Genomic DNA, 27,861 nt, shown 5'->3' with positions numbered 1-27,861 from the left:
CACGTCTGTGGATATGGGTATCTATGGCTCATTTTTGCAGCTACAGAGGCAGGGACAAATTCTGGATCTAAAACCCTGCAAATTTGCCGATATCTGCTTTATGTCCACAGATGTGAATGCTGATATCCACAGCTCATTTCGTAGATGGGGATGCAGATACCAATTTTGTATCCACCCAGGGCTCTATTGAACCACTTTACAAGTTTGTTGAACACTCCCTTCTTATGACAAGCAGCAGCACCCAATTTACCTTCCCTGGCCCCTGCCTTTCCCTATGTGCATCTGCCACGTCCCCTTTTATCCAGCCCCTCTCTACACAACCAGTCCCTCCCTACCTTTCCTATCTCATTACAGAAGTGATGTGTCTAGTCTGGCCAGTTTTTCCAGAAAAACTTGCCAGCTGTCTACACTGGCCACTTGAATTTCCACAAAAGCACTGACGATCTCATATAAGATTGTCAGTGTTCTTGCGGAAATACTATGCTGCTCCCATTTGGGCAAAAGTCCTTTTGCGCAAAACTTTTGCACAAAGGGGGCCAGTGTAGACAGCTGAGATTTGTTTTCCACAAAAAAGCCCCGACCACAAAAATGGTGATCGGGGCTTTTTTGCGGAAAAGCGCATCTAGATTGGCCACGGACGCTTTTCTGCAAAAAGTGCTTTTGCGGAAAAGCGTCCTGCCAATCTAGACGCTCTTTTCCACAAATGCTTTTAACTGAAAACTTTTCCATTAAAAGCATTTCCGGAAAATCATGCCAGTCTAGACGTAGCCCAGGGGTGGGGAACCTACGGCCCAGCAGCTGGATGCAGCCCATGGGTTGCCTGGATCAGGCCCCTGAGGTGGGGAGCCCATGCTGGCACTCCAGCACCCCGCAGCCTCTCCACAACCCCCAGCTCCCAACTGATTTTTCTGTGGCTCAGCAAAAAAGGTTCCCCACCCCTGCATTGCAACCTGCCTGCTGCTCTCATTCCCTGCCCCGGCCAACCCTCTGGGGCTCCCTTATCCTGCCCATGTGCCCATAGCGCTCTGCCCTCGTTATGAATATGCAAAATAAGGTGGCTCTGAGTTTGCTCCAGCCTTGCCCATGGTGCATTGCAAAGGGAAACTCCATTTCCCAGAGTCCCTTGCAAAGGGGACTGCACTAAATGGGGACGGGATCCCAGCCCGTTCCCTGCCCCCCTGAGTTCCTGCCCCAGCAGCCCTGGGGTGCCCCCGGGAGGAGCGGAGGCTCCTGGACCCAGGGCAGAGCCAGCTCTGCAGGGACGTCCTGCTGGAGAAGTACCAGACGCTGCTCTGCTGGGTGAGGCGCCGCTGCCCCTCGGGGGCTCGAATGTGCAGGACCGCCCCCCCCCCCCCGATTTCTGAGCCACACCGGGAGGGGAGATGAGGAAGCGAGTGTGCAGGGGGGAGAGAGGCTGGATGTGCATGGGGAGGGGTGCGCGCACACACGTGCAAGCAGGGAAGTGCCGGGTGTGCATGGGGAAAGGGGGGCACACACACGTGCAAGCAGGGAAGTGCCGGGTGTGCATGGGGAAAGGGGGGCACACACACGTGCAAGCAGGGAAGTGCCGGGTGTGCATAGGGAAAGGGGGGCACACACACGTGCAAGCAGGGAAGTGCCGGGTGTGCATGGGGAAAGGGGGGCGCGCACACATATGCAAGCAGGGAAGTGCCGGGTGTGCATAGGGAAAGGGGGGCACACACACGTGCAAGCTGGGAAGTGCCGGGTGTGCATAGGGAAAGGGGGGCGCACACACGTGCAAGCAGGGAAGTGCTGGGTGTGCATAGGGAAAGGGGGGCGCACACACGTGCAAGCAGGGAAGTGCCGGGTGTGCATGGGGAAAGGGGGGCGCGCACACATATGCAAGCAGGGAAGTGCCGGGTGTGCATAGGGAAAGGGGGGCACACACACGTGCAAGCTGGGAAGTGCCGGGTGTGCATAGGGAAAGGGGGGCGCACACACGTGCAAGCAGGGAAGTGCTGGGTGTGCATAGGGAAAGGGGGGCACACACACGTGCAAGCAGGGAAGTGCTGGGTGTGCATAGGGAAAGGGGGGCACACACACGTGCAAGCAGGGAAGTGCTGGGTGTGCATAGGGAAAGGGGGGCACACACGTGCAAGCAGGGAAGTGCTGGGTGTGCATAGGGAAAGGGGGGCACACACACGTGCAAGCAGGGAAGTGCCGGGTGTGCATAGGGAAAGGGGGGCACACACACGTGCAAGCAGGGAAGTGCCGGGTGTGCATAGGGAAAGGGGGGCACACACACGTGCAAGCAGGGAAGTGCCGGGTGTGCATAGGGAAAGGGGGGCACACACACGTGCAAGCAGGGAAGTGCCGGGTGTGCATAGGGAAAGGGGGGCACACACACGTGCAAGCAGGGAAGTGCCGGGTGTGCATAGGGAAAGGGGGGCACACACACGTGCAAGCAGGGAAGTGCCGGGTGTGCATAGGGAAAGGGGGGCACACACACGTGCAAGCAGGGAAGTGCCGGGTGTGCATAGGGAAAGGGGGGCACACACACGTGCAAGCAGGGAAGTGCCGGGTGTGCATAGGGAAAGGGGGGCACACACACGTGCAAGCAGGGAAGTGCCGGGTGTGCATGGGGAAAGGGGGGCACACACACGTGCAAGCAGGGAAGTGTGCATGGACAGGGCAGGATTGGAGCATGCTGCCAGTCCCCATCTCTATGGTTATGGGGAGTGTGGAAGTAGCATGGGTACCAACTTCCAGATTTCCCGGGCAGTGCATCAGCCCCTGCAGAGGGATTGTTCTGCATTAGCCTTTCGGTTATAGAAAATGAGGTGGCGTGGCGTGGCGTGGCTCGCCTCTCCTCTACATCGAGCCTCTCACTGTGTTCTCTTAAATCTTTTTATGATGAAGCCCAGGCATTACAGGGGAGTCATGAGCTGTACAGGCTTGCTCCATGGTTACATGTAGGCAGGGGGAAATGCCCATTCTGGGGCCCATCTCTATGGATCCAGGGAAGTGCATGCTCTAGGTATGGTTCTGGCTAAGCCCAGACGAGGCACACACTAAGATGGGCCTTTGTGGTTACTGGCAGAGCAGGAAGATTTGTGCTCTATGTCCCATCACTACATTCTGGGGGATAGGCTTGGGAATATCATTCTGAGCTGTGTCTCTGGTTCCAGGTGCATTCTACACCCATCTCTATGATTACAGGCAGGCTAGAGAGATGTGTGCACCAAAGCCCATCTCTATGGTTACAAGAGCGCATGGAAATTACATTTTAGGCTATATCCCTCTGGCCAGGTATCAGATTGCACAATATGGGGAGCCAGTGTGAGGTCATAGCAACCTTGAGAGTGGACTACAGAGAGGGGGAGAATATTTTTTAATTTTCTTGAGGCGATATTACATTCATTGTCTTGTTCGCAGAACTGTATGGAAATTAAGGGATTGGCTCATTTGCATAAACCCTCCAGGTTTTCGAATTACAATATCCCATATATGTTTCAGAGAAGTAGCCATGTTAGTCTGTTTCTGCAGAAACAAGGAGTCCTGTGGCACTTTAAAGACTAACAAATTGTATTAGGGTGCAAAAGCTTATGCCCTAATAAATTTGCTAGTGTTTAAGATGCCACCGGACTCCTTGTTGTGATATCCTTTATAGGCAATGGATGGGCAGTGAGAGATTGGGAGAGGTGTCTAAAGGATGCTTCTGAACAGGGTAAATGCCTTCTACTTATGCCCAGGCCTATCACAGCACCGGCAATTCACTGAGCATAGCCCAGATTTGCCTTGCCACAGGGAGCGAAGGGTTGGGAGGTTTCACTTCCTGCCCATCAGGTTTTTAACAAGCCCCAGCAGGATTCTGTTTCTCTCCCAGCAGGTTTCAAGATCAAGGAGAGCAACCCCCAGCAAGAAGAGGCTGTGGGGGCAGAACTGCAAGAGATGTCCCAGAGAAGTGAGCAGGGAGAGGCTGGCCATAGCCAGGGCGGGAAAGGGAGGCAGGAAGGGGAGACAGAGGGAGACCCCACAGATGAAGAATGTTCCAAGCAGCTTCTTGGCTTACAAAGAATCTGCACAGCAGAGAGACCCTATAAATGCCCCAAATGTGGGAAAAGCTTCACCCAGAGCTCTATGCTCATCCGCCATGAGAGATCCCACACAGGAGAGAAACCTTACACGTGCTCTGTCTGCGGGAAGAGTTTCAGTCAGAGGTCCAATCACACGCAGCATCAGAGGATCCACACTGGGGAGCGACCCTACAAATGCACCGACTGTGGGAAGAGCTTCTCTTTGAGCTCCCGCCTGCTCCAGCATCAGATGGTCCATACCGGAGAGCGGCCCTACAAATGTCCCGACTGTGGGAAGAGTTTCAACCAGAAGTCGAACCTGAAGCAGCACCAGCGAATCCACACAGGGGAGCGACCCTACAGACGCCCTGACTATGGAGAAAACCAATCTCTGAGTCCACACCAGGGGATCCAGAAAGTCGAGAGACCTTATAAGTGTCCCCAGTGTGGAAAATGCTTCCGTGTCAGCTCACACCTAATTAGACACCAAGTCACCCACACGGGAGAGCGACCGTATAAATGCTCTGACTGCGGGAGAAGTTTCTCGCTGAGTTCTCACCTCATCCGGCACCAGACGGTCCACACAGAGGATAAGCCCTACCTCTGCACTGAGTGCGGGAAGAGCTTTAGCCTCAGCTCCAGGCTCGATAGGCACCTGAGAACCCACACGGGCGAGAGACCCTATAAATGCCCCAACTGTGGGAGTGGCTTCGTTGACAGTTCAGCACTTATTAAGCACCAGAGAATTCACACCGGGGAGCGACCATATACCTGCCCCGAATGTGGGAAGAGCTTTGGTCGGAGCTCATACCTTATCACCCACCAGAGAACCCATACAGGAGAGAGACCTTACAAATGTCCCGACTGTGGGAAAAGCTTCGTCGGCAGCTCTGATCTTAATAAACACCAGCGCATCCACACGGGAGAGCGCCCCTATCACTGTCCTGACTGTGGGAAGAGCTTTAGTCGGAGCTCAAACCTTATTGCCCATCAGAGAATCCACACGCGTTCCTTCACTCCTGTTTAGGGATGTGGTTACAGGGATTTTGAATACTGGCATTAAAGGTGTTGTGGGGGGGGGTATTTATCTGCAGTGTTCCCTGTGAACTTGGGTGACCACCCAATAGAGATTCAAATGCTGACAGCATGTGTGTGTGTTTGGTGGTGCACATCTGCACAGTCTTGGTGTGCACAACAAAATTTATTCTGCTCATGGATGGAAAAAATAGAGGGAACATGGTTTATCTAATCACTTGGCTCCCTCTTATTTCCAACTTTGCTAGTGCCTTGTTCATCTTGTGCTACATACTGTGTTTTAATATGGTTAAATGCAAATGTATACATCTGGGAACAAAGAAAGTTGGCCCTACATACAGGATGGGGAACTCTGTCCTGCGAATCATGGTGGATAATTAGCTCAACATGAGCTCTCAGTGCAATGCTGTGGCCAAAAGATCTAATGCAATCCTGGGATGCATCAACAGGGGAATTTTAAATGGGAGCACAGAAGTTATTGTCCCTCGATATTAGACATTCTTGCAACCACTGCAGGAATCCTGTGTCCAGTTTTGGTACTTACAATTCAGGAAAGATGTTGATAAATTGGAGAGGGATCAGAGAAGAGCCATAAAAATGATTAAAGGCTTAGAAAACTGCCTCATAGTGATGGACTCAAGGAGGTTCATCTATTTAGCTGACTAAAGAAGGTTATGAGGTGACTTGATCAGTCCATACATCACTCCATAAGGAAACATATTTAATAATGGAGTTTTCAGTCTAGCAAACAAAGGTCTAACATGATCCAGTGTCTGGAAGTTGAAGGTAGGCAAACTAAGACTGAAAATAAGACATGATTTTCTTAATGGTGAGAGTAATTAACCGTTGGAGAACTGACCAAAGGCTGTCACTGACAATTTTTGAATCAAGTTTGGATGTTTTTCTAAAAACTCTGCTCTAGGAATTATTTTGGGGGAACCACTCTGGACTATGCTACGCAGGGGGTCAGAGTAGAGCAGCAGGGGGCAGCCTCTGGCCTCCCAACCACATGTAGCCCATCAGCATTGTGTGGGGACCACCCAACCTCCCTCTGCCCCCTACGTCTCTTGCATGCAGGGTGCCCTGCGATCACCTGCTTCTCGCTTCTCCCCCTCCCTCCCAGCACTTCCAGAGCACTGTGAATCACCTGATTCCCAGCTGTTCAAGCTCCAGGAGAGAGGGGAGGAGGGGGAATGGGGTGTGAATCAGAGGAGTCACAGCACTCTGGAAATGCTGGGAGGAGGAGGAGAGGGGACAGGGGAAGAGGCAGTAAAGAGACCAAGTGAGGACTTGAGGAAAGGAGTGGGGGAGGGAGAGGTTTGAGCAACCCCTGGCAAATGAGAAGTGACACACTTTCAAAGCAAGGGCGCGTGTGAGGTACAGGCTGATTGCACACAACGTTGTGAGAGCCGTGCGCACCCTCTGCTTCTTTATGTTACTTTGGCCAGCAACTTAATTTCCTCTAAAAATGGATCACTTAAAATCGAAAAGGCATGGTAAAGAAGGAGAATTAAGTGTAATGTTTTTCATCTTATTTTTGGAATCACAGTTAATGCATGGGCCCAATTTCAATCTTGTGGTGCACTGAGATAAAGGGGGGCACTCATGCAGCCCACTCACTAGCTTGGGTTGCCCATTGCTGCTGGACTACATAAACACAAAGGCTACGTCGAGACTGGCCTGATTTTCCAGAAAAGCTTTTAACGGAAAAGTTTTCCATTAAAAGCATTTTCGGAAAAGCGCGTCTAGATTGGCGCGGATGCTTTTCCGCAAAAGCACTTTTTGCGGAAAAGTGTCCATGCCAATTTAGACACGCTTTTGCGCAAAAAAGCCCCGATCGCCATTTTAGCCATCAGGGCTTTTTTGCGCAAAACAGTACTGTGCTGTCTACACTGGCCCTCTTGCGCAAATAATTTGCGCAAGAGGGCTTTTGCCTAAATGGGAGTAGCATAGTATTTCCGCAAGAACACTGACAATCTTACATGAGATCATCAGTGTTCTTGCAGAAATTCAAGCGGCCAGTGTAGACAGCTGGCAAGTTTTTCCGCAAAAGCAGCTGATTTTGCGGAAAAACTGGCCAGTCTAGACACAGCCAAAGGCTTTTGAATCTATCAAGCTACTTAAAGCCTGGGCTAGATTACATTTTTTTTAGTAGATAAATGTTGATTTCACTGTATACCCATAAACCAGCAAAACAATATATCCATTGATAATCAACATTTGCAGATAGGTAAAAGTAAGACAAATGTCGCTTTAGAACTTTTTTGAGTCAAAACCCAGGGACTGGAAGGAAGATGGTTAGAAATGGACTAATGAATGAACAATAAAACCTGGTAGGATTTGTTGATGTCAGGACATTTACTATGTATATTTTGACATGGGGCATTGACAATTTAGTTTTAATGGTCTATAAAATTTTAATGTTTTGCTATCATTAAACAATTATCTGACTTTCCCCATTTAATTTCAGCAGCTGTGAAAATTTAAATAGATGAGATAAAAATAAAGGCTTAAAAATAAATATTGCTATTTATTAACATTTTTTTAAATTTGCCACCCCTAATTTTATTTATACACACACACCATTTTTTAACGTTAAATTAGATTCTTTAGTCTTTGGAACAGGGCCTGTCACTTCAGTACATGCAGTGCCTAGCACAATGGAGTCCCATGTTTGATTGGTCCTTCTGGGTGTAACCAGGATGGAAAAATTCAAATAATAAAAATGTCCATGTTTGCAACACTTTGGTCTATAAAATGGTTTTGCAGGTGTAACCCACACAGCTACTGGGCATAGTTCACTGTCCTATGTTGTGGCACTTAGATCACTTGCAGGGGAGGGAAAGAATGAGTTTCCTTTATAGCAGGGGTGGGTAAAAGGGACTCTGTGGGTTGGATCCAGCCCACGAGGCAAGTTGATCCAGCCTGCGGAGGTCCTGCACCAGGCCAATCAGGGTCTGGGGATGCGGGGAATCGTGAAGTTTCCCGCCCTGCCAGGAGTGCATGGCACATCTAAGCACCGCACGCTCCTTGGAGGACAGGGGCAGGGTGGGAGGAGACTTTGCACACTTCCCTGCCCCCAGGCCAATCAGGGCTTGGTGGTGGCGGGGGGGGGGATGTGAAGTTTTCTGCTGCCCTGCAAGGGGCTCAGAACTTAAAGTCAATTGTCAGCTGCTGCTCAGCTGGCGGTTAACTTTAAGCAGGGTGCTTCCTTGCAGGGTGGGAGCAGGGAGCGAGAGACTTCATATGCTCCCCTCCTCTGGCCCTGATTGACCGGGCAGCGCATGAAGTCTCCTTCCACTGCCAGGGGCACAGGTACCCAGAGGGAACCGCCAGCTGTTTAGAACTTTGGGGGGGCTTTGTACGCTCCTCCAGCTCCAGACCAAGCTGGGTGGGAAAGCATGGACGTGTCCTGGCCCCGCCCCTTCCCCCTGAGACCTGGAGCCACTTTAAACATTTTTGAAGTGGCCCCTGGTCAAAAATGATTGCCTACCCCTGCTCTACAGCCTTAGCTTAGAGCCAGCTGGCCCTGAGCTCCAGCAGTAGAAACTCCTGCGCTAAGCTCCAGAAGTTGGTTCCACTTGTCGACCTCCTTGTAGCCAGGTTCTGAAATTCAGCGGAGGGGAAGCCCTTGGGTAGAGAGGTGCCTTTTCTTTGTCCTGGAGAGTCTGCTCCAGTTTGGCTGAGAGATCAGTCGTCACAGGTCACCAAATCTTTTCTCTCGCGTGAATTCCTCCAGAAAATGGTGAGAGGCTACTGGAATAACAACTGGACTCAACCATCCTTACAGCCAGGCCTGTTCTGCTGCAGCGCATGCTACGGACAGGGATGGGAAGGGCTGGCAAGGGGAGGTGGAGAGGGGACACACACAGCCCTCCCCCCATGAGGGAGGACAAGGGCTGCAGGGAGGCCCTGAAAGAGAGGCTGGCACACAGGGAACGTGAGTGAGAGATGGAAGGATAAAAGGAGTCCCTGACGTGTGCAATGAGCGGGTTGGGATTGGCTGGAGAAACAGACCTGTGCGGTCATGTGGGGGAGATGGTACTAGCTTGGGAAGGAGTATTCCTGGTCCTTGAGGAATCCCGTCCATCCTCTGTGCCTCTTTCCTTGTCCTGTGCAGGCCTGTCTCTTGGTTGGGACGGCTGTAGTAAAGTTCTTCTGAAATGTGCTACCTTTCAAGTGCACTGAACATCCCCCAGTCCAGTGCCACAGGAGATCTTGTCTCGACGTCGCTCACTTTTCTGTATCTGTCGCATCCCCTCTTGCTCACCCCCTCTCTACACTAAACAGCCCCTGGCTTTCCAGCCTCGTTTCGTACGACAGCCTGTCCTGCCTTGCTGATCATCCTCATTGCCCGGCCCTGCCCAAGAGGACCATTGTGATCCCCATGTCTGATCTCTAGTAGAGAAGAAGTCAGAGGCCTGCCCTGAATTAATTGCTGCTCTTCCCCCCCCCCCCCCCAGCACTCTTGAACAAAGGTGACAGCTCCCTCACCTGCTCATGAGTATTCAAGAGGGGGAGGGCCTGAAATCTCCAGCCTGCCCCCAACAAACAGCCAACCCTGGCGCATTGCAAAAGGGAGACTTCATTTCCCAGAGACCTTTGCAAAGCCACCACACTGAGAGCGGCATAAGATCTCACCCCCACCCTAGTCCTACACTACAGAGTAGTTCCTGCCCCAGCCCTCTTGCTTGGGACGGGGCAGGTGCTGGGGCTAATTGAGTACAGCAGTGTGTGTCAACCTTTTTTTATAAAGTACTCCCTTTTAAAAATAATTATAAATATCCCCTTTTTCCAAAAAAAAAAATAAAATTATAAGTACCCCCAGTACCTACAGTTTTCAGACACACAAAAAATGTTTCTACCATTGCAACACGTTTGTTTAAACAACTTAATCGTAGGGCGATGACATTTTTGGGTGTAAAAAGTACAAAAATAATAAAACGCTGTCAAACTTAAAAAGTTTTCTCCAAATTTCAGTTGTGTGGATGTACCTCCCCGGACTTCTCACGAGTACCCCTGAGGGTGCTTGTACCACTGGTTGAGAAACACTGGAGTACAGGACACTTCCAGCCCGCTCAATTAGCTTCATTAGCGCTGGCACTATAATTGACAGATACTTTCCCCCCACACATCACTCTTCTTTTCTGTTATAAATTGTGAGCGTTCCCCCTTTTCTCTTCACTCCGATCATCTGAGGAAGTGGGTTTTGCCCAGAGCTTTTGTGTGTGTGTGTGTTTTGAAATAAGTTATTTCGAAAGAATAACTCCCAAAATAACTATTTTGAAATAGCACATCCACATTACAGGGAAGCCATGAAACTAGTCTGAGAGCAGGCTCTCTAAATGCAGATGTGCTATCTTGACGTAGAGCCTCAGGAAGCACTGGGGAGTAATTATTTTGAATGGCCCTGGGGAAGAGCTATTTTGAAATAGCAGCCATGGAGCATCCACACGACTGCTATTTCGATATAGCTATTTTGAAATGGGCGTTATTCCTCGTGAAATGCGGGATTATTATTCTGGAGAAAGAAGTCTGTTATTTTGAAATAATTTCGAAATAGCGTGCTTGCTGTGTGGACGTTCGCCTTGCTATTTCGAAATAGCGCAAGTTATTTCGAAGTAACGCTGTAGTGTAGACGTGCCCTAAGGTGCTACAGGACTACTGCTTGCTTTTTAATGGAAAGGGCAGTATATCAGGAACGGTGGTTGATTTTCCGCTTAGTAGCTTGGGTGTACGGTAAAAGGCATCCATAATAATTGCAGGCAAGAGTTGCGCTGTTTAGTGTGCTGGGGACATGGCATAAAAGCTCTTGATTTATAGCCTCATGACGTAGTAAGGATTGTGTTCGTTGTTTGCTTTGTTATGTTGTGTGTGATTCCTACTGTTCTGTGCTGTTCTGTTGTAACCGTGTGTGTGTGCCTCAGTTTCCCTGGGCACTGCGCTGGGAATGTTGGGTGTGGCTCTCACTGAGGGGGAGGCTGCCCCATCTTAGCGCGTACACAACAATAGCTCAGGAGCTTCAGGGGGTAGCCGAGTTAGTCTGTTACAGAAAAAAACAACAAATGGTCTGGTAGCACTTAATATAGAGTGAGTTTTCATATCCCCTACTCATAACTCCGGCCATCTGAAGAAGTGGGCCGTGCCCACGAAAGCTCATGATCCCATCTACATGTTTTGTTAGTCTAGAAAGTGCAACAATAGCTCAGGCTGTCCTGTAACGCGAGCCTCGGTGGAAGATTCACCTTTTGAAGCTAGCCAAAGGAGGGGGCAGGGCTGGGAGGTGAGTGTGTGAGCTCTCTGGGCTGGGCGGGCTGAGAATGCAGGAGGGGGCCGGGGCATTGGATTGTACTGTCTGCTCCTGGTCGGTGCGGCGCCGTGTCGCTGTCAAGGAATAAACCGTCTGTCCTATTTGCTGGCTCAGAGTCACGTGGGACTGGGGATGGGGCTGCAGGGCCTGGTGGCTCCCCACACTCCACGACAAACCTACAGAGGAAAGAGACGATCAAAGAACCAACCCCACCACTTCCTCTCTGCCGGCGGGGTCCCAGCCCTGCCCCTGAGCGCTTCCCCCAAGCACACAGACCCCTCGCTCCCTTTGTGGCCGAGACTCAGGCAGAGGTTGGGCAGCAGTAGCACTTTGCGAGGGCGCGCCTGCTGCCACCATCACAAAGAGCTCCCCCACCCCCCGCTGGGGAGAACAGAGCAAACTTGTGCCAAGCCCCGCCCCCCCCTGTGGCAGGGGGGGGGGCAGCCAGACCGAGCAGGTGGAGCTGCTAGCAGCCAGTTGTGAGGTTCAGTGTAACGTTGAACCCGGGGATGGGGGAGGGGCTTGCAAAACTTCCCTTCTGCCCTCCTCCCCCCCCACCTTCGGGGCAGGCTGCGCAGAGAGCGAGTGAGCACGCCGGGGCAGAAAGGGTTAAGTGGGGTGAGTCCTACCCCGCCCCCACACACATGGGGTGGGGCCACACTGGCACAGGGCGAGCCCCGGCTGCAGCCCCAGCCTGACAGACGGGGAGTGGGGACCCTGGGCCGGGGGCGGTGCGGAGGCAGGAAATCACTGCCGGGGGGGAGGATCGGGGCCAAAGAGACCCGTCCAGCCAGCCCTGGGGGGGTGTGCTGCTCAGCCCAGCAGGGTCCCTCACCCCCACCCCTCCTCTCTCTTGGGAAGGGGTTGGGGGGTTTGCTTCTCTCTCCCCCTTTGCTGCCCCTCTGCCGGCACAAGGAAGGGGCCCAGCTGGATTGTGTCCCCCAGGAAGCAGGCAGGGAGCCCCCAGGGGCTGGGCCTGCAGAGCAGCTGGGGGGTGACCCTATTCAGGGAGCCCCCATAGGCGACACTCTGGCCACCTGCCCCACATGCAGGAAGAGCTACTGCCAGCCCATCTACCTATTCACCCAATCTTCCTGAATTGTCAAAATGGGTCCCCATCTGGAAAAGGCTGGGAATCGCTGCTCCAGGGTGCTAGAGATTGATGATCCCAGGAGAGAGAAGGATCACAGGGCGGGATCAAGGGGTCCCACCAGTCTAGAGTTGGAATATGCATCAACCTGTCGGAATGTGAAAAGCAGCTCAAATCCCTCGCCCTGCAACCTGCTGCTTTCAAAGTGAGCTGAAGCGGGCAAGTGTTTTCTCAAGCACCTTGAAACACAGCGAGAGCTTTTGTGCCCTTAAATGCAGAGCCAAGGGCTATGGCTCAGTAAAACAATCCGCCGGGGCCGACCCACAAGTCGAGCAGGTAGGGGGTGATGTTGAGAGGCACTGGCCGTCACGCACCTCCTTCCAGCCGCTTATGGAGTGGACGGAGAGCCGCAGAAAAAGGAAGCGCCTGGCAAGAGACCAGGGCAGGCCAGACAGGAGCCCTGTGGGCTGCTTGCAGGTGCGAGCCCTCGGAGATCAGCACGGGTTGGAGGCAGAAAGCTGAGAGAAGGAGATGGGAGCAGGACCGTGGAGGGAAGCAGAGTTGAGCACAGAGCCCAATGGAGAAGCAAAGGTGGGGATCGTGCTCCAGGGAAGTGGCCGGCTGCCACTTGTTTTTCGCAGTGTGCAGAGAAACAGGGTGCTTCTGGGCATTCTTTGTAAACAGACACAGTCACCCATGGACTAGACTTGACTTGTCTCTCCGCTAGCTGTTGTCCAAAGAGGAACAGTCCTGCAAGGCCCTGGCTGTGGGTTAAAAGCTCCAGCCAGAAGGGAAACATGATAAGTATCAGATATTTGACCCATGAGAAATTCTAGAGTCAGCCACTCCCTGGGGAAGAGAACAGCATGAGCCTGAAGCATCACAGATGAACCCTGTCTGAAAACTGGATCCCAGATGGGGTGGACCAGTGTTCTAGAGTGGTCCAGAAAATCTCCTTTCTGGGGTAAGGAAGGAATTAGGGGAAGATTAGGGGTCAGGACGAATTCTCCTCCACGTCAGATTTCCTGGGCCCTTGGCAGGGCTGTCCTCTTCCTATTCACTGTGGAGTGCGGGTCGCCTGTCTTCAGCATCTGGGCAGGGAATTATAAAACTGGAGATCTCAAGAGGTCCTCAAGTCCAGCTCCCTGTGCTGCTGCAGGACCAAGTAAACATAGACCAGGTCTACAGGCATCTATGCAACCTAATGTTGAAGATTCCACGACCTCCCTGAATAAAACTGTTCCAAGCTTCACTACACTAAGGCTGCATCTAGACTGGCAAGTTTTTCCGCAAAAGCAGCTGCCTACACTGGCCACTTGATTTTGTGCAAAAGCACTGACGTTCTACTGTTCGAAATCAGTGCTTCTTGCGCAAATGCTTTGACGTTCCCGTTCGGGCAAAAGCCCTTTTCCAGAAATGTTTTTGCGCAGGAGGGCCAGTGTAGACAGCTAAAAACTGTTTTGCGCAAAAAAGCACCGGTGGCGAAAATGGCGATTGGGGCTTTCTTGCGCAAAACCGCATCTAGATTGGCAAGGACGCTTTTCCACAAAAAGTGCTTTTGCGGAAAAGCGTCCGTGCCAATCTAGACGCTCTTTTCCGCAAATGCTTTTAATGGAAAAACTTTTCCGTTAAAAGCATTTGTGGAAAATCATGCCAGTCTAGACGTAGCCCACGGGTCAGATTGCTTTTCGTGATGTCTAACCTATATCTCCCTGGCCGCAGATTAAGCCCATTGCTTCTTATTCTGTGGTCAGTAGTCGTGGTGAACAATAGATCACTCATTTTTAGAACTGCCCTTAACCTAGTATAAGACTATGATCAGGTCCCTGCCACAGCCTTCCTGTCTCAAAACAGGAAGTACTCTTAAACATGCCTGAGTATTTTAACCTTTCCTCACAGGCCAGGTTCTCTACTTTTTTATCATTTTTATTCCTCTCCTCTCGACTCTCTCTCCAGCTTGGCCAAGTCTTTCCTAACGTGGACACGATTCTCCAACTGGGGTTGCCATAGTGCGGAGTCAAGCAGGAAATTACCACCCTTGTGTACATATAGCACTCCTGTTAATACACCCCAGACTGGTGTGCCTTTTCCCCTGTGGCATTATTCCCCTATTCCATTTGTGACCCACGGTAACCCTCACATCCTTTCCAGCACTACCACCCCCTCGCCTGTTGTTCCCCATTTTGCAGCTGTGCATTTCATTTTTCCTTCCTACATGAAGAACTTCGCATTTGTTTGTGTTGAAATTGCATCTTCTTGATATCAGACCAATCCTCCAATTTGTCACAGTCACGCTGAATTCTGATCCTTCATCCAAAGTGCTTGCAACCCCTCCCAATTTGATGTCACCTGCTTATTTTATCCTGATACCCTCTGCTCCATTCTCTGAGTCATTAATTAAAATATTAACTAGTGGTGGATTTAGGACTGACTCTTTATAGGACCCCACTAGCTGCACCCTCCCAGTTTGACAGCAAAGCATTGATATCTACCCTTGGGCTACATCTATACTGCGTGCTCTTGTGCAAAAACAGTTTTGCGCAAAAGTTCTTGCACAAGAGAGCGTCCACACTGCTATGTGCTTTTGTGGAAGAGATGTGCTTTTGCTCAAGAGCGTCCATGGCACTGTGGACGCTCTCTTGCATAAGAAAGCTCTGGTAGCCATTTTAGCCATAGGGCTTTCTTGCTCAAGAAACCCCTGTTGCCCAACTACACTGCTTCTTGTGGAAGAGCTCTTGCGCAAGAGGGTTTATTCCTCATGGGGAGAGAAATAACTCTTGTGCAAGAAGCCCTGTTTTCCAATGCTTTACTGTAAATTTATTTGCGCAGGAACGCACATGCAGTGAAGACACTCTGCAAGTTTTTGCGCAAGAAGAGCTATTCTTGCACAAAAAGCCTGCAGTGTAGACGTAGCCTTGGCGTATGGTCGATCTCACCCAATCAGGCACTGGTGGCTCATTGGTTTCTCATGTTCCCTGTGTGTAGCTCACAACAGGGCTGAAATGCTTTGGTCTAACTAAAGTCATTGGGCTTAATAGTGTTGGCCTGGGCTCTACAGGAAGTCAGATTAAATGAGCTAATGGCCTCAAAATGTCTGTGAAATTTTGCTGCTTGTTCAGGCTGGGTTTGGCCATGCAGGTTGGGAGCAGACCTGTAACCGAGGGCTCTGTTATGTGTAATGACACTTTCAAAATGCATCCAGGCCTCTGGGACCCTGGTAGGTCAATTAAAAATGGCTGCCCACCAGTCTCTTCCTTGCCTTTCAGAGTTTGCATTTCAGCCCCCCTCCATCAGCTGTGGGGAACAGTCACACTGCGTTAATTTTCTGGCAGTGGATTGCCCGTGTTTGCTAGTGAGGAAGTGATGGTAGCAGTAAGGGGGAGAGGGGGAGGGGCATCTGCATGTGCAGGGTTACAAGCTTGGAGGGGCTGGGGGGGGCTGTTGTGGCCCAGCAGTGCCTGTCCCTGACATACACCTCGGCTACATCTAGACTGGCATGATTTTCCGCAAATGCTTTTAACGGAAAAGTTTCCCGTTCAAAGCATTTGCGGAAAAGAGCGTCTAGATTGGCACGGACGCTTTTCCGCAAAAAAGCCTCAATTGCCATTTTCGCGATCGGGGCTTTTTTGCACAAAACAAATCTGAGCTGTCTACACCGGCCCTTTTGTGCAAAAGTTTTGCACAAAAGGACTTTTGTCCGAACAGGAGCAGCATAGTATTTCCGCAAGAAGCACTGATTTCAGACAGTAGGAAGTCAGTGCTCTTGCGGAAATTCAAGCAGCCAGTGTAGACAGCTGGCAAGTTTTTCCACAACAGCAGCTGCTTTTGCAGAAAAACTTGCCAGTCTAGACACAGCCCTCCATGTACAACAGAGGCAAGATGTGCGGTGGCCCATTTGGCTCAGGGGACTGCGAAACACAGCCTGTTGCAATAGCTCAGAGAGGTGTGTACTGCTCCGTTCATCTTGGCAGGTGTTCCCGTCCCCGTCCAGCCGTTTCCATGCTGGTGCACGCGCCATGAACTGAGCACGCCCAGCACAGACCCCATGCTGGAGTCCAGTGAGCATAACACTCACATTTCCAAACAGGCCCCCCCCCCTCCCCAAATGGCCCCAGATAACACACAAAAGGCAGGGGGAGCGTGAACGCCTGTAGTCCAGTCACTTGTATTGAAGATTTGGCTTCCCTGTGGTTGGGTTCTAGGGCCAGTGCTTGTTGCCTTAATCCCTGGGGCGAGGCGGCTGAGCAGAGTTCAGGAGGAAAGGCGTTCCCAAGGAAACAGCAGCTCGCAGGGGAGAGAATGACGCCAGCAGAGCTAGGAAGGGCTGTCTACCCACCTTAGGCCTAGAGGCCAATGTTTATCTTTTCTCTGCCTTAGTTTGCTTGCTGCTCTGCCCTGCCCAGATGGCCAGAGCCTACTAGACTGTCTGGCATTTGGCTCTGCCAGGAGGCCAGGGCCTCAGACTGCTTCCTGATCTGCCTGACCCGCAGCCCAGCAGGTCCGAGTCTTCAGAGTGCTAGTTCCCTTTAAGCTTCCTTGGACAGGCATGCAGTAGTGCGGAAGCATGGCTTCCCTCCGCAGCTAATGGGGAGGGATGGTCACGGATCCTTACAGAAAGCAAAGGGATTTCCTAACTCCAATGACCTCACTATTAAAGCCCTTGAGAGTTAAAAGAGCTTTGAAAACAAGCACAAAGCAAACCCCATCTCCTGCTCTGAGCTGGACAAACTCCCATCTGGGGCCATGTCCAGGTTCCTCTTGCCCTCTCCTTTCTCTGCACTTCTGGATTACACACGGCCCCCTCCCCCCATCCAATGCTCCCTAGAGCCAGTCACTAAGAGACATTCAGAGTTGGCAGCTGCAGCTCGCTGTGTCCTGGATGGTCCTTCACCAAGGGTCAAGCTCTTTCCAGTCCGGGGCATTTCTATGGGTTGCAGGATAATAGAAGGCTTCGTGGCAGTTGTGTCAGATGGAATGTTGGCTTCATGGAGGTTCCATGGCAGTTGGAACATTGGCTTCACGGAGGTTCCATGGCAGTTGTGGCAGATGGAATGTTGGCTTCACGGAGGTTCCATGGCAGTTGTGGCAGATGGAATGTTGGCTTCACGGAGGTTCCATGGCAGTTGGAACGTTGGCTTCATGGAGATTCCATGGCAGTTGGAACGTTGGCTTCACGGAGATTCCGTGGCAGTTGTGGCAGATGGAATGTTGGGCTTATGAAGATTGAAGCTAGAATGTTCTGTGGGAAATGGGATCTGAGTGGGAGCAATGGGTAAGGGCTCCCTGCTGTGATCATTTCTAAGGAGCTGGTTCTGCCCCAGCAGTCCAATGGCACTCAGCACAGCTGGAGAAGCATGCCCAATTCTGGGCACCAAGCTCTGCAAAAGATGTGGACAAACTGGAGAGTCCGGAGGCAAGGAACAAAACAATGAAAGGGTTAGAGAACTCATGAAGGAAGGATAAAAAATAGGGTGTGATTAGTCTTGAAAAAAGAAAATTGAAGGGGAACCCCCAAGCAGTTTTCAAATGCATTAAGGGTTGTTGTCATGGGGACAGCGATCAGTCGTTTACCGTGCCCAACGAAGGTAAGACAAAAAGTAATGGGCTTAATCAGCAGCAAGCAACGTGTAGGTTAGTTATTAGGGAAAATATTCCAACTCTAAGAGCAGGTTAGAGGTTTCGGAGGGAGGTGGTGGAATCCGCAATATGGCTGGTGTTTAAGAACAGGTTGGACAAACGCCTGTCAGGGGTGGTCTAGGGTTACTTGGTCCTGCCTCAGTGCAGGGGGCTGGACTTGATGACCTCTCATGGTCCCTTCCAGCCCTAGAATTACAGTAATTCCTCATTTAACACAGTAGATACGTTTCAGAAAATGATCGTGCTAAGTGAAAACGTGTTATGCGGGGTCAATTTTCCCATTGAAAATAATGGAAAAGGTGGGGGTTGCGTTTCAAGCGCATGTGCGCTTACAGCTCCAGCCTGCATTTGTTAGCAGCTGGGACTGGGACATAAGGTTGGGGGAGAAAGGGGACTGGGTTATAGCAGGGAGAGGAGGTGTTTGGCTCTGGGGAAGGAAAGGGAAGGACAGGGGAGGGGGCTTGCAGCTGGCGGCTGGGTTTCCCCAGCTGGCCGGTCACCGGCAACTGCGTGGGGCTTACCCTGCCTCTGGAGGTTCACCGCTCACCACGCCATTCCCCGGCGACCCCCTCTGGCTGGATGCCTCGCTCCCTCTCCTCGCTTAACATGCAAGGCACCCGGCCAGAGGGGACCACCGGGGAACTGCACGGTGAGCGGAGAACCTCCGCTGCTTTGTCAGGAGGCAGTAGAAGCCCCGCGCAGCTGCTGGTGAAGCCCCGACAGCTGCATGTGGGGGGCAGAGGAGAGGGAGCGAGGCATCCAGCCAGAGGGGGTCGCTGGGGAATAGCGCGGCGAGCGGAGAACCTCTGGAGGCAGGGTAAGCCCCACGCAGCTGCCGGTGACGGGCCAGCTGGGGAAACCCAGCCATCAGCTGCAAGCGGGGGACGGAGGAGAGGGAGCAAAGCATCCAGCCAGAGGAGGTCGCTGGGGAACAGCATGGCGAGCGGAGAACCTCTGCCACTTTGCAGGGAAAGCCTCGCGCAGCTGCTGGCCACCGGCCAGCCCTAGGGGAAATCATGTTATTGCAGGGATGGGTCGAGTTGTTCGAAAAATTGTATTAAAAAAAAATTAATACTATCACGAAAACGTGTTAAGCGGGCATGTGTTAAGCAAGGAATTACTGTATGGCTGTGTCTAGACTGGCAAGTTTTTCTGCAAAAGCAGCTGCTTTTGCGGAAAAACTTGCCAGCTGTCTACACTAACCGCTTGAATTTCCGCAAGAACACTGACTTCCTACTGTCTGAAATCAGTGCTTCTTGCGGAAATACTATGCTGCTCCCATTTAGGCAAAAGTCCTTTTGCGCAAAAGCTTTTGCACAAAAGGGCCAGTGTAGACAGCTCAGATTTGTTTTGTGCAAAAAAGCCCCGATCGCAAAAATGGCGATCGGGGCTTTTTTGCGGAAAAGCGCGTCTAGATTGGCACGGACGCTTTTCCACAAAAAGTGCTTTTGTGGAAAAGCGTCCTGCCAATCTAGATGCTCTTTTCCGAAAATGCTTTTAACAGAAAACTTTTCCATTAAAAGCATTTGCGGAAAATCATGCCAGTCTAGACGTAGCCTTTGTGATTCTCTGAGCTCTGGGAGAAAGGCCGGGGGAGGAGAGGGCTCCTGCCAGGGGTCAGGCAAGGCAGGAGGGAGCTGGGAACCGTACCTCCGTTGAGGACAATACTGAGCCGTGTTCTGTCAGGATCCGAGCTGCAAATGGGGATGACTAGGATCCCAAGTAGCTTCTGAGCTTCCCTGCAACTGAGAGGACACGTCCAGGGCCATGCTGAGCCCTGAGACAGGCCCTCAGCACAGAGACAGGGTGTGACGTAGTGGGGACCGTGTTGGTTGTTTGCTTTGTGATGCTGTATGTGATTCCTACTGTCCTGTACTGTTCTGTTGTAACTCCGTGTGTGTGCCTCAGTTTCCCCGGGCACTGCACCGGAACCTGTCTGGGGATGGGAACATTGGAGGTGGCTCGCACTGAGGGGAAGGCTGCCCCAGGTTGTCCCATTTTAGCAGGTACGTAACAATAGCTCAGGCTGTCCTGTAACCTGAGCCTGGATGGGGGGAGCAACCAGGTGACACCTTACCTAGGAATCTGAACAAAGACGGGGGTGGGGCTGCCTGGAGGGCTGGGACCAGTTGCTGGGTGTGGGAATTTAGTTTTTCAGCTCGCTTAGGGAAAAGGGAGTCTAGCTGGCTTAGGGGGCTGGTCCCCCTGTACCCAGGATGGATTGTACTGAATGCTCCTGGTTCTTGTAACAAGAAGTCTGTGCTACGCTGTGTCCATGTTAAACAATAAACCTTCTGTTCTACTTGCCAGCTCAGAGTCACATCCGGCTGCGGATGGGGGTGTAGGGCCCGGTGACTCTCCACACTCCGTGACACGGGTAGGCAGGTCCTGATGGGGACAAGAATTTTATTTTCTACAGATATAACTGATTGACATAGCAGGACTGGATCATCACCAAAAACAGCAGCAGTGTGGGGCCCAGTGTCTGCTGGGCACCAAGAGCAGCCACCCCATCCTCAGGACGCCACCTGCATCAAGCACAGGAACAGATGTTCCCCAGGTGCTAGGGGGCTCCTGAGCTAGCAAGTCTGTGCACCATGGTCAGACCACCCGGACACTGGAGCTGCCACCCAGGAGAAGGCAATGAGGCACACCTGCACCCCTGTCCCAGCCATCTTGCCTTGGAGAGCAGCCCCCCCCTCCAGTTTCCAGCAACTTCACCAACCCCTCCCCATGGCTCCCAATACCTCCCCCTCGTCAGCTCCTGGGAGAGGGGAAGGAGCAGAAAGTGAGGCCCAAGCAGTGGAGTTCCAGGCAAATGAAGGGACAAGCCCCCGCAAAAACCCAGCATCGACAAAAGCCCCCATGTCCTTCAGAGATTACTCCCTCGCTACTATAGGGATTCTCACTTCTTCCCCACCAAGATCCCACTGCCATGTACCTGGGAACCTTCCCTCTTGGCAACATGGAAGGGGTGGAGCTACCGTGGCCTCCTTTGAGGGGCAGTGACCCCAGGCTGAGAATCTTGCCTTGTGCTCGCTGATCATTTCTAATAGCTCCAACTCAACTAGGACAGACAGGACCCCCCGCCTTTATCTAATTTCCACCCGTGGGCCTTTCAGTCATCTCCATTCCTCCTGCTCCTCTCCCCCCCACACTGCTCCCACACTGCAATGCCTACATTACTAGTACAGATGGGCTTTGCCTCGCTCCAGGCAAGAAGCTACATCAGGTGTCTGGGCTGATGTGGTTCCTAGGGAGGCCTGGTCCCAGTTCTCTAAGGTCCTTGGTCTCTGAGGAGGGCTGGTCCCAGGTTTCCAAGGTCCATGGTCCCTAAAGAGGCCTGGTCTCTAAGGATGCCTGATTCCAGAACTCCAAGGTCCTTGGCCTCTCTAAGGAGGCCTGTTCCCTAAGGAGGCCTGCTCCCTGGTTTCTAAGGAGGCCTGGTTTCTAAGGTCCCTAAAGAGGCCTGAATAGTAAACAAAACTGTCCGTCCAGATTGCGTGGGGGCTCTATGCCACATGGATCCTCTGGTGCTGGGCAAGGTGAGAGCTGAGGATGAAGCTCTTTCCACACTCCGGGCATTTGTAGGGTTTCTCTGCCAAATGGGTGCGCTGGTGCTGATTCAGGGTGGAGCTATCCCCAAAGCTCTTCCCACACTCTGGGCACTTGTAGGGCCGCTCACTGGTGTGAGTACGCTGGTGCTGGATCAGGGCAGAGCTGTCCCCAAAGCCTTTCCCACACTGGGTGCACTGGTAGGGCCGCTCCCCGGTGTGGCTGCGCTGGTGCTTGCTGAAAGATGAGCCCCAGCTAAAGCTCTTCCCACATTTGGGGCAGCTGTAGGGCCGCTCCCCTGTGTGGGTCCTTTGGTGCTTCCCCAGGGTTGACTTGTGCCGGAAGCTCTTCCTGCACTGGGGGCATTTGTAGGGCTTATCGCCCCGGTGGGTCCTCTGGTGCCCAATCAGGGTGGAGCTGTGGCTGAAGCTCATCCCGCAATCGGTGCAGTGGTAAGGGCGTTCCCCAGTGTGGACCCGCTGGTGCTGGACCAGATGGGAGTTCCGGCTGAAGCGCTTCCCGCACTCGGTGCACGGGTAGGGCCGCTCGCCTGTGTGGATGCGCTGGTGCTGGATGAGGTAGGAGCTGTCACTGAAGCTCTTGCTGCAATCGGGGCATTGGTAGGGTCTCTCGCCATGGTGCACCTTCTGGTGCCGGGTCAGGCCCGACTTGTCTCCGAAGCTCTTCCCGCAATCCGGGCACTCATAGGGCCGCTCGCCTGTGTGGGTGCGGCGGTGCTGCAGGAGGTAGGAGCTGTCATTGAAGCCCTTCCCGCAGTCGGGGCATTTGTAGGGCCGCTCGCCTGTGTGGATCCGCTGGTGCTTGGTGAGGTGGGAGCTCTGGCTGAAGGATTTCCCGCACTGGGAGCAGCTATAGGGTCTCTCCCCCGTGTGGATCCGCTGATGCTTAATAAGGTCTGAATACTGGCTAAAGCTCTTCCCACATTGCCCACAGATGGTCAGTCTCTGGGGGATGGACATGCTATTGAGAAGCCCAAAGCCATTTTCCATCCCTCGGAGGTCTCTCTGCTGCTGTACCACCTTGTTGGCCTCACCCCATTCCAGGATCTGTGACATCCTATCTGGCTCCTGCTGGGGATTGTCCTCCTCCTTCCCGGCACCTGCTGGAAGAGAGAGAAAATCCATTTCCAGGGAGAGAACAGAAGCCGGATGGGCAGGAAGAAACCCCGCAACCTTCCAGCAAAGGAATTTGTCATTCAACCGTTGATATGTCTGAAAAGTTTACTCTGGTTGTGAAGGACCATGGAAGGAAGACAGCCACCCAATCTATCTACCCAAACCTCTCTGTGTTGTGCCTACTCAGCCTGGTCTAATGCCACTGTCTGAATCCTCCCTTATCACATGGCAGCTTATGCGTTGCCATTCATCCAAATCCTGGCTATAGTTCTGGGGTCCACAGCTTCAAATGTAACAAATTAGAAAGGGCTCAGAGAAGTGCAACAAGAATGATTCATCTGCAATAGACTTACTGAGCTCAGTTGATTTAGCCTATCAAATGGAAGTGACTTGATCGCAGTCACTGGGAGACAGTAGCAGCCATTATAAGGCCAGAAGGGAGCCTTTAGTCTGACTTTCTGTGTAGCAGAGCCTGGAGAACATCCTTCCAGCTAATTCTCATTTGAACCAGAGCAGGTCTTCTTACAAAAAGCAAATCTTGATTTTTCAAACTGCCTGTGGTAGAGAATCCACTACAAACCTTGGGAAGTTGTTCCAATAAGAAATTGCCCTTATGGACAAAAATAAGGGCACTTTCTTTCCAGTCTGAATTTGTCTTCCTTCAAATCCTAGCCTTTGGATCCTGGAACAGCCTTACCCAGGGCTGTGATGGATTGTCTGTTACATGGAAACGGGGGTGCATTTCTTTAGGGAGACAATGCAGCCTACGAGATAGAAAACTGGGTGTGTGTCTACACTACAGGGATTTTTTGAACGTGGCATAAGGATCTTGCGGAAAACGGGCTTTTTGCATACAAAAAAGAGTCCACACTACTTTTTTTTCCACAAAAACCCTTTGCGCAAAAACAGTGTGAATAAATTATGCAAATTAGGCACAATGATATGCTAACCTATGCCTCATTTGCATACTCTCTGTGGCAAAACTGGCAGTGTAGACGTAGCCTCTGTGTGCCAATTTCCCCATGTGTAAAGCTGGGGAAATGAGATCCCAGCTGAAAAACATGGCATGAGAGCTAAGTACTACTGTTCCCTAGCTTTCAAGCTTTTTCCATACCATGGCCCCTGTTACAACAGAAAAATCTGTAGGTTCTGTCCCCTCCCCGCAGGTAAAGAAGGAAGGAGAGCAATCCCCTACCTTTTTCAACACTCTCCCAGGGGAATACAGACAAAACCTTATGCTCTAATTTACTTTCAGGGGCTGGACAGCTTAAGAAAGCAGGATTTCCTCCACTGTGAGAGTCACAAAGCCAGGGATGTCCTTAGAATTTATGGGGCCCTAGGCAGTACTGTGAAATTGGTGCCCTATCCCTGACCAGACTGTTGGGGGTGATGATTTTTTAGAGATGAGAATTTTATAATCTTCAGCAACGCACAAATGAAATTGTTTTAAAGCAAATTGAAAACTAAGGTTCTGTAGAAACAAACACCATAAATTCAGAAACTGACAGGATATACCTGGGGGCAGGGGGGGATCTAGGGCAGGACAAGCGGGGCGGCCACCCCGGGCCCCACGCTTCAAGAAGCCCCGTGTCAAAGGGGGGCCCCGCAAAATCGTCATCTGCCCCTGCCTGGGGATGGCAAATGAAATGCCTTCATTACCTCCTGAAGGGCTCTTTCACAGGTTAGATGTTCTGCTCATAGCTCTGGCAGGCTTTTTCACTTGTAAGTTAACTAGGTCCTCTCCAGGCGAAGTAGAACCACAGAACAAGGATAGGAAGAGCAGGTAAGTGGACATAAAGACCCAGTGGTGCCCCAAGTTTTCAGGTGCCCTTCACATATGCGTATTCTATGCATGGGTACGGATGGCCCTGGGTAAGGCTCTTTAGCCTAGGCTATGCAGGAAGGGTGAGCTGGACAACAGCATGGTTACTGTGGGCCAACTGTCTGGTATTTATGGGCAGTCCCCCTCTGGTTTTCCAATCTATGGTGCTAATTAGTCTGCCACCAGCCTTTCCCAATGCTCCTCTGGCCCAGCTTATCTAGTACCCCCACCCAGACCAAGGCCACCAAGTCTAGTTGTTGTGGCAGAGACGTGGGGAATGACTGAGTGCACATCCAGCGTGAACAACCCCCCTGCCAAGTCCTGTCTCAGTCACCCCATCCCTGGGGCTGCCTTCCCCCACATTGGCGGGCTGGCAGAGTTTCCCACGATGCTTTGTGCCGCACAAAGCTGAGCTGGCGGGGTAGCTCCTCCCCAGTGCATTGTAGGAGATGCTGTCCTAGGCACGTGGGGATGGTGGGATGGCGCTCCAGGGGTACAGCTGCAGCCTCACTGCCCAGAGAGGAGGCCAGCAGCTCAGGCTGAAAGCCCCGCCGAGCTAGGAAAGAGGGGAGGGTGGGAGGCAGATCCATACTGGTGGCAGTGGCCTGATGATCACCCGGCCAAGGTTGAGGGAAGGCGCCTGGCACTGGGAGGCCTCCTAAGCTGGGAGGCCAAGCGCCAGCAGGAGCTGGTGCCCTGCCCCCTGACACCTGCTGCTAGAAACACCCCACTGCCAGCAGCCTCCTGCCTTGCGGGGGGTGGGCCTGGGCCAGTAGGCGGGTGTCCCAGAGGGACCACGGGTCCCATTGTCCGCTGGGCAGAGGGGGCAGCCCCTTGGAGACTGAGCGAGGCAGGACAAGCCTGGGGCGGGGGGGCTGTGCCGGGACCCAGCTTTCCCCTTCCCTCCCGGCCGGGATCGCTCGCTCCTCACCTGCCGGGGCGCCTCTGGGGACCCCCCACGCCGCGGAGCCCTGGAGAGCCGGGGCCCGCGGCTCTTCCCCCCGCTCCATGCGGGACACCTCGGCCGGGCGGGGGAATGCTGCGGGGCGGGGAGGAGGAAAGCGGCGAGGCGGGCTGGGTGCGATCTCCCCAGCCCTGCTCCCGGCGGGGGAGAAGCGCTCAGAGGCAGAGAGCCCAGCCTGGCCGCGAGTTCGGCTCCTCCCTCCCCGGGCCGTAGCGCTGCGCAAGCCCCGGCTGGGAGCGGGGCTCCGGGCAGGACGGTCCCTGTGCTGCTCCAGCGCCAGGCTCCGGGAGCGGTGGGTGGAACCGGTTCCTCCCCCCGGCACCATGCACCCGGCCGGGCAGGATCTCTCCGGCCCCGCTTTTGCAGCGGCTGGCTCGCTCCCTTGGCTTAGCTGGGACTGCACCCAGGAGTCCTGATCCCTCCCCCGCCCCCAGAGCTGGGGGGTAGAAGAACCCGGGAGTCCTGACTCCCAGCCCCCACACTGCCACTCCCTCCCCCCGAGCCGGGGTAGAAGAATCCCGCAGTGACTCCGTTCTCATAGGCTGAAGACTCCCCCAGATTACCGCACGGCAGGGCGAGACTTGCAGACCACGACTGAAGAGACCCAGGCAGGGAGAAGCTACACAATCACCCCCTGTATTTCAGGCGTTCAATGGGCCTACGGTATGGGCGAGAGCTCCCTGTCCCTGTGCTACCCGGGTACAAGAGGAGAGATTATGGAGAATGGGAGACCATTTTACCGGACAAGCTTGTGAGGCTCCATGCGCTGCTTGAGGGTGTTTTTCTTTGGCGTGTTTTGCAGGGAGGGCTCCCTTGCCCACTGCTCAGATGCCACTGTCTCTGGGGTGACGTTTTCTGGGGGCTGTTTATACAGGGATCCCTTCCCTAGCCCTAAGATGCAGTCCCCTTGGGGTGGGGTCAGGGCTGACTATACAGGATCTCTTAGACAAAGCCATCTCAGGGTGGGCAGGGGGCCATTTATACAGGGATCCTTTGCCCAGTGCAGAGGTGCAGCCACCTCAGAGGTAGAGAGTGGGGATTTCTACAGGATCTACAATATTTCTGTAGGTTCCCTCACTTGGAGCTGATACGCAGTCACCTCCGCTATGGGGCACAAGGGCTGTTTATTTCAGGATCCCTCCAGAGTTTTAAACCAATGTCACTGTATTTTAGGATTTATTTTATGAGTTCTGAATGCTCCTGGCCTGGCTGGGCGCCCCCAGCCTGGATCAGATCCGCTCTCTAGGCAGCAGCCCACCATGGACTGGTGAGCCTGGGATCAGGTGTCAGAGCAGCTGATGTCCTGGCACCTCTCAAATACTACACAGGTATCTGACACGGGAGGGAGTCACTGGCCTGCTATGAAGACAGGGCACCTGCTGAGGAATGATACTGAGGGAGATGAGACAGAACTGGGCCGGGGGGGAGGGAGAGGCTCCTGGCAGCCTTTCTGGAATCCCAGCTTTTCCCTCCACTCCCAGACAGCTTCTAAGGGAGAGGGGAAGGATGGCTCAGTGGTTTAAGCAGTAGCTTGCTAAACTCAGGGTTGTGAGTTCAATCCTTGCAGAGACCATTTGGGGCAAAAATTTGTCAGGGATAGTACTTGGTCCTGCTGTGAAGGTAGGGGGCTAGACTCCATGACCTTTCAAGGTCTTTTCCAGTTCTAGGAGATAGTAATCTCCATTAATTTAAAGCCAGTATCTCTCATTCCCCATCTGTGTGGGACTTTCTCTGGGATCCTCAACTCTTTCCCTCCTTCCATCTAGAAGATCACAGCTGGGTCAGGGAATCCTGCTCAGAGGAAGGAAACAGGCCAGATCGTGCTTGGTGAAATCTCCCCAAGGGCTTGGTGTGGAGAATGTGCCCTGATTTTAACCCCGGCCCTAATCCCTAAGCATGTAGAAGTTCGGCTGCAGGATCCCAGCAAAGGGAAAATGTTCACAGGGATGCTTTTGAGAAACAAGATGCCTGGGGGTAGATGGCCTGTACCTTGTGTAGGAGGGGGAACCCCGTACACAGGAGTGTGGTGGGGCGTAGGCACCGCACAGGTAGCTTATCACCGTGAGAGCCAGCCCAGTGACTATGTAACAAGGGACCCTTCCACACACACAGAGTCATGGCCACGCTGGAGCAAACCCATGGGCCCCTCTAGCTTGGTATCCCTCCCTCTCCTGGGATCAGCCCCACGAAGAAAAGCCAGCATGGTGTAGAATGAGCACGGCACATGGAAGATGGTTGCAAAGCCAGGGAACGGCCAGGTCTCAGAGCGCATCCT

The 27,861-nt window shown here is 52.7% G+C and overlaps 2 protein-coding genes across 9 annotated transcripts in view; one reads left to right on the top strand and one right to left on the bottom strand.

Moving 5' to 3' along the window:
• The window catches only part of LOC102461287 (uncharacterized), a 35,840-nt gene extending 28,581 nt beyond the window's left edge, over positions 1–7,259 (top strand). Inside the window, exon 5 of the mRNA XM_075928996.1 lies at positions 4,038–7,259. Coding sequence (XP_075785111.1) covers positions 4,038–5,064 — 1,027 coding nt within the window. The 3' untranslated portion in view covers positions 5,065–7,259. The remainder of the gene's footprint in view (positions 1–4,037) is intronic.
• A 775-nt stretch (positions 7,260–8,034) lies between these two features.
• LOC102461336 (uncharacterized) lies at positions 8,035–26,461 on the bottom strand. Of its 8 annotated transcripts, XR_012903747.1 has the most exons (5): positions 25,554–26,005; positions 24,460–24,540; positions 22,719–22,787; positions 20,417–20,497; positions 8,035–11,558 (listed from the first exon to the last, which is right to left on the bottom strand). XR_012903747.1 is itself a non-coding variant. In XM_075929016.1 (4 exons), exons 1-2 carry the CDS (start codon positions 25,909–25,911, stop codon positions 21,622–21,624), a joined length of 1,524 nt encoding a protein of 507 aa, XP_075785131.1. In that variant the 5' UTR covers positions 25,912–26,005; the 3' UTR covers positions 8,298–11,558; positions 20,417–20,497; positions 21,291–21,621. The 8 variants fall into 8 exon arrangements, 5 of the variants coding, with proteins under 5 accessions (XP_075785131.1, XP_075785134.1, XP_075785133.1 ...); XR_012903745.1 differs by lacking the exon at positions 24,460–24,540 and having other exon boundaries at positions 8,298–11,558; XM_075929016.1 differs by lacking the exon at positions 24,460–24,540 and having other exon boundaries at positions 8,298–11,558; positions 21,291–22,787.
• Between the last annotated feature and the right edge of the window lie 1,400 nt (positions 26,462–27,861).

The sequence above is a fragment of the Pelodiscus sinensis genome, chromosome 4 (genome assembly GCF_049634645.1).
Source record: "Pelodiscus sinensis isolate JC-2024 chromosome 4, ASM4963464v1, whole genome shotgun sequence".
Lineage (NCBI taxonomy): Eukaryota > Metazoa > Chordata > Testudines > Trionychidae > Pelodiscus > Pelodiscus sinensis.
Note: the sequence above shows the minus strand (reverse complement) of the source record. Positions and strands in the feature narration are given on the sequence as shown.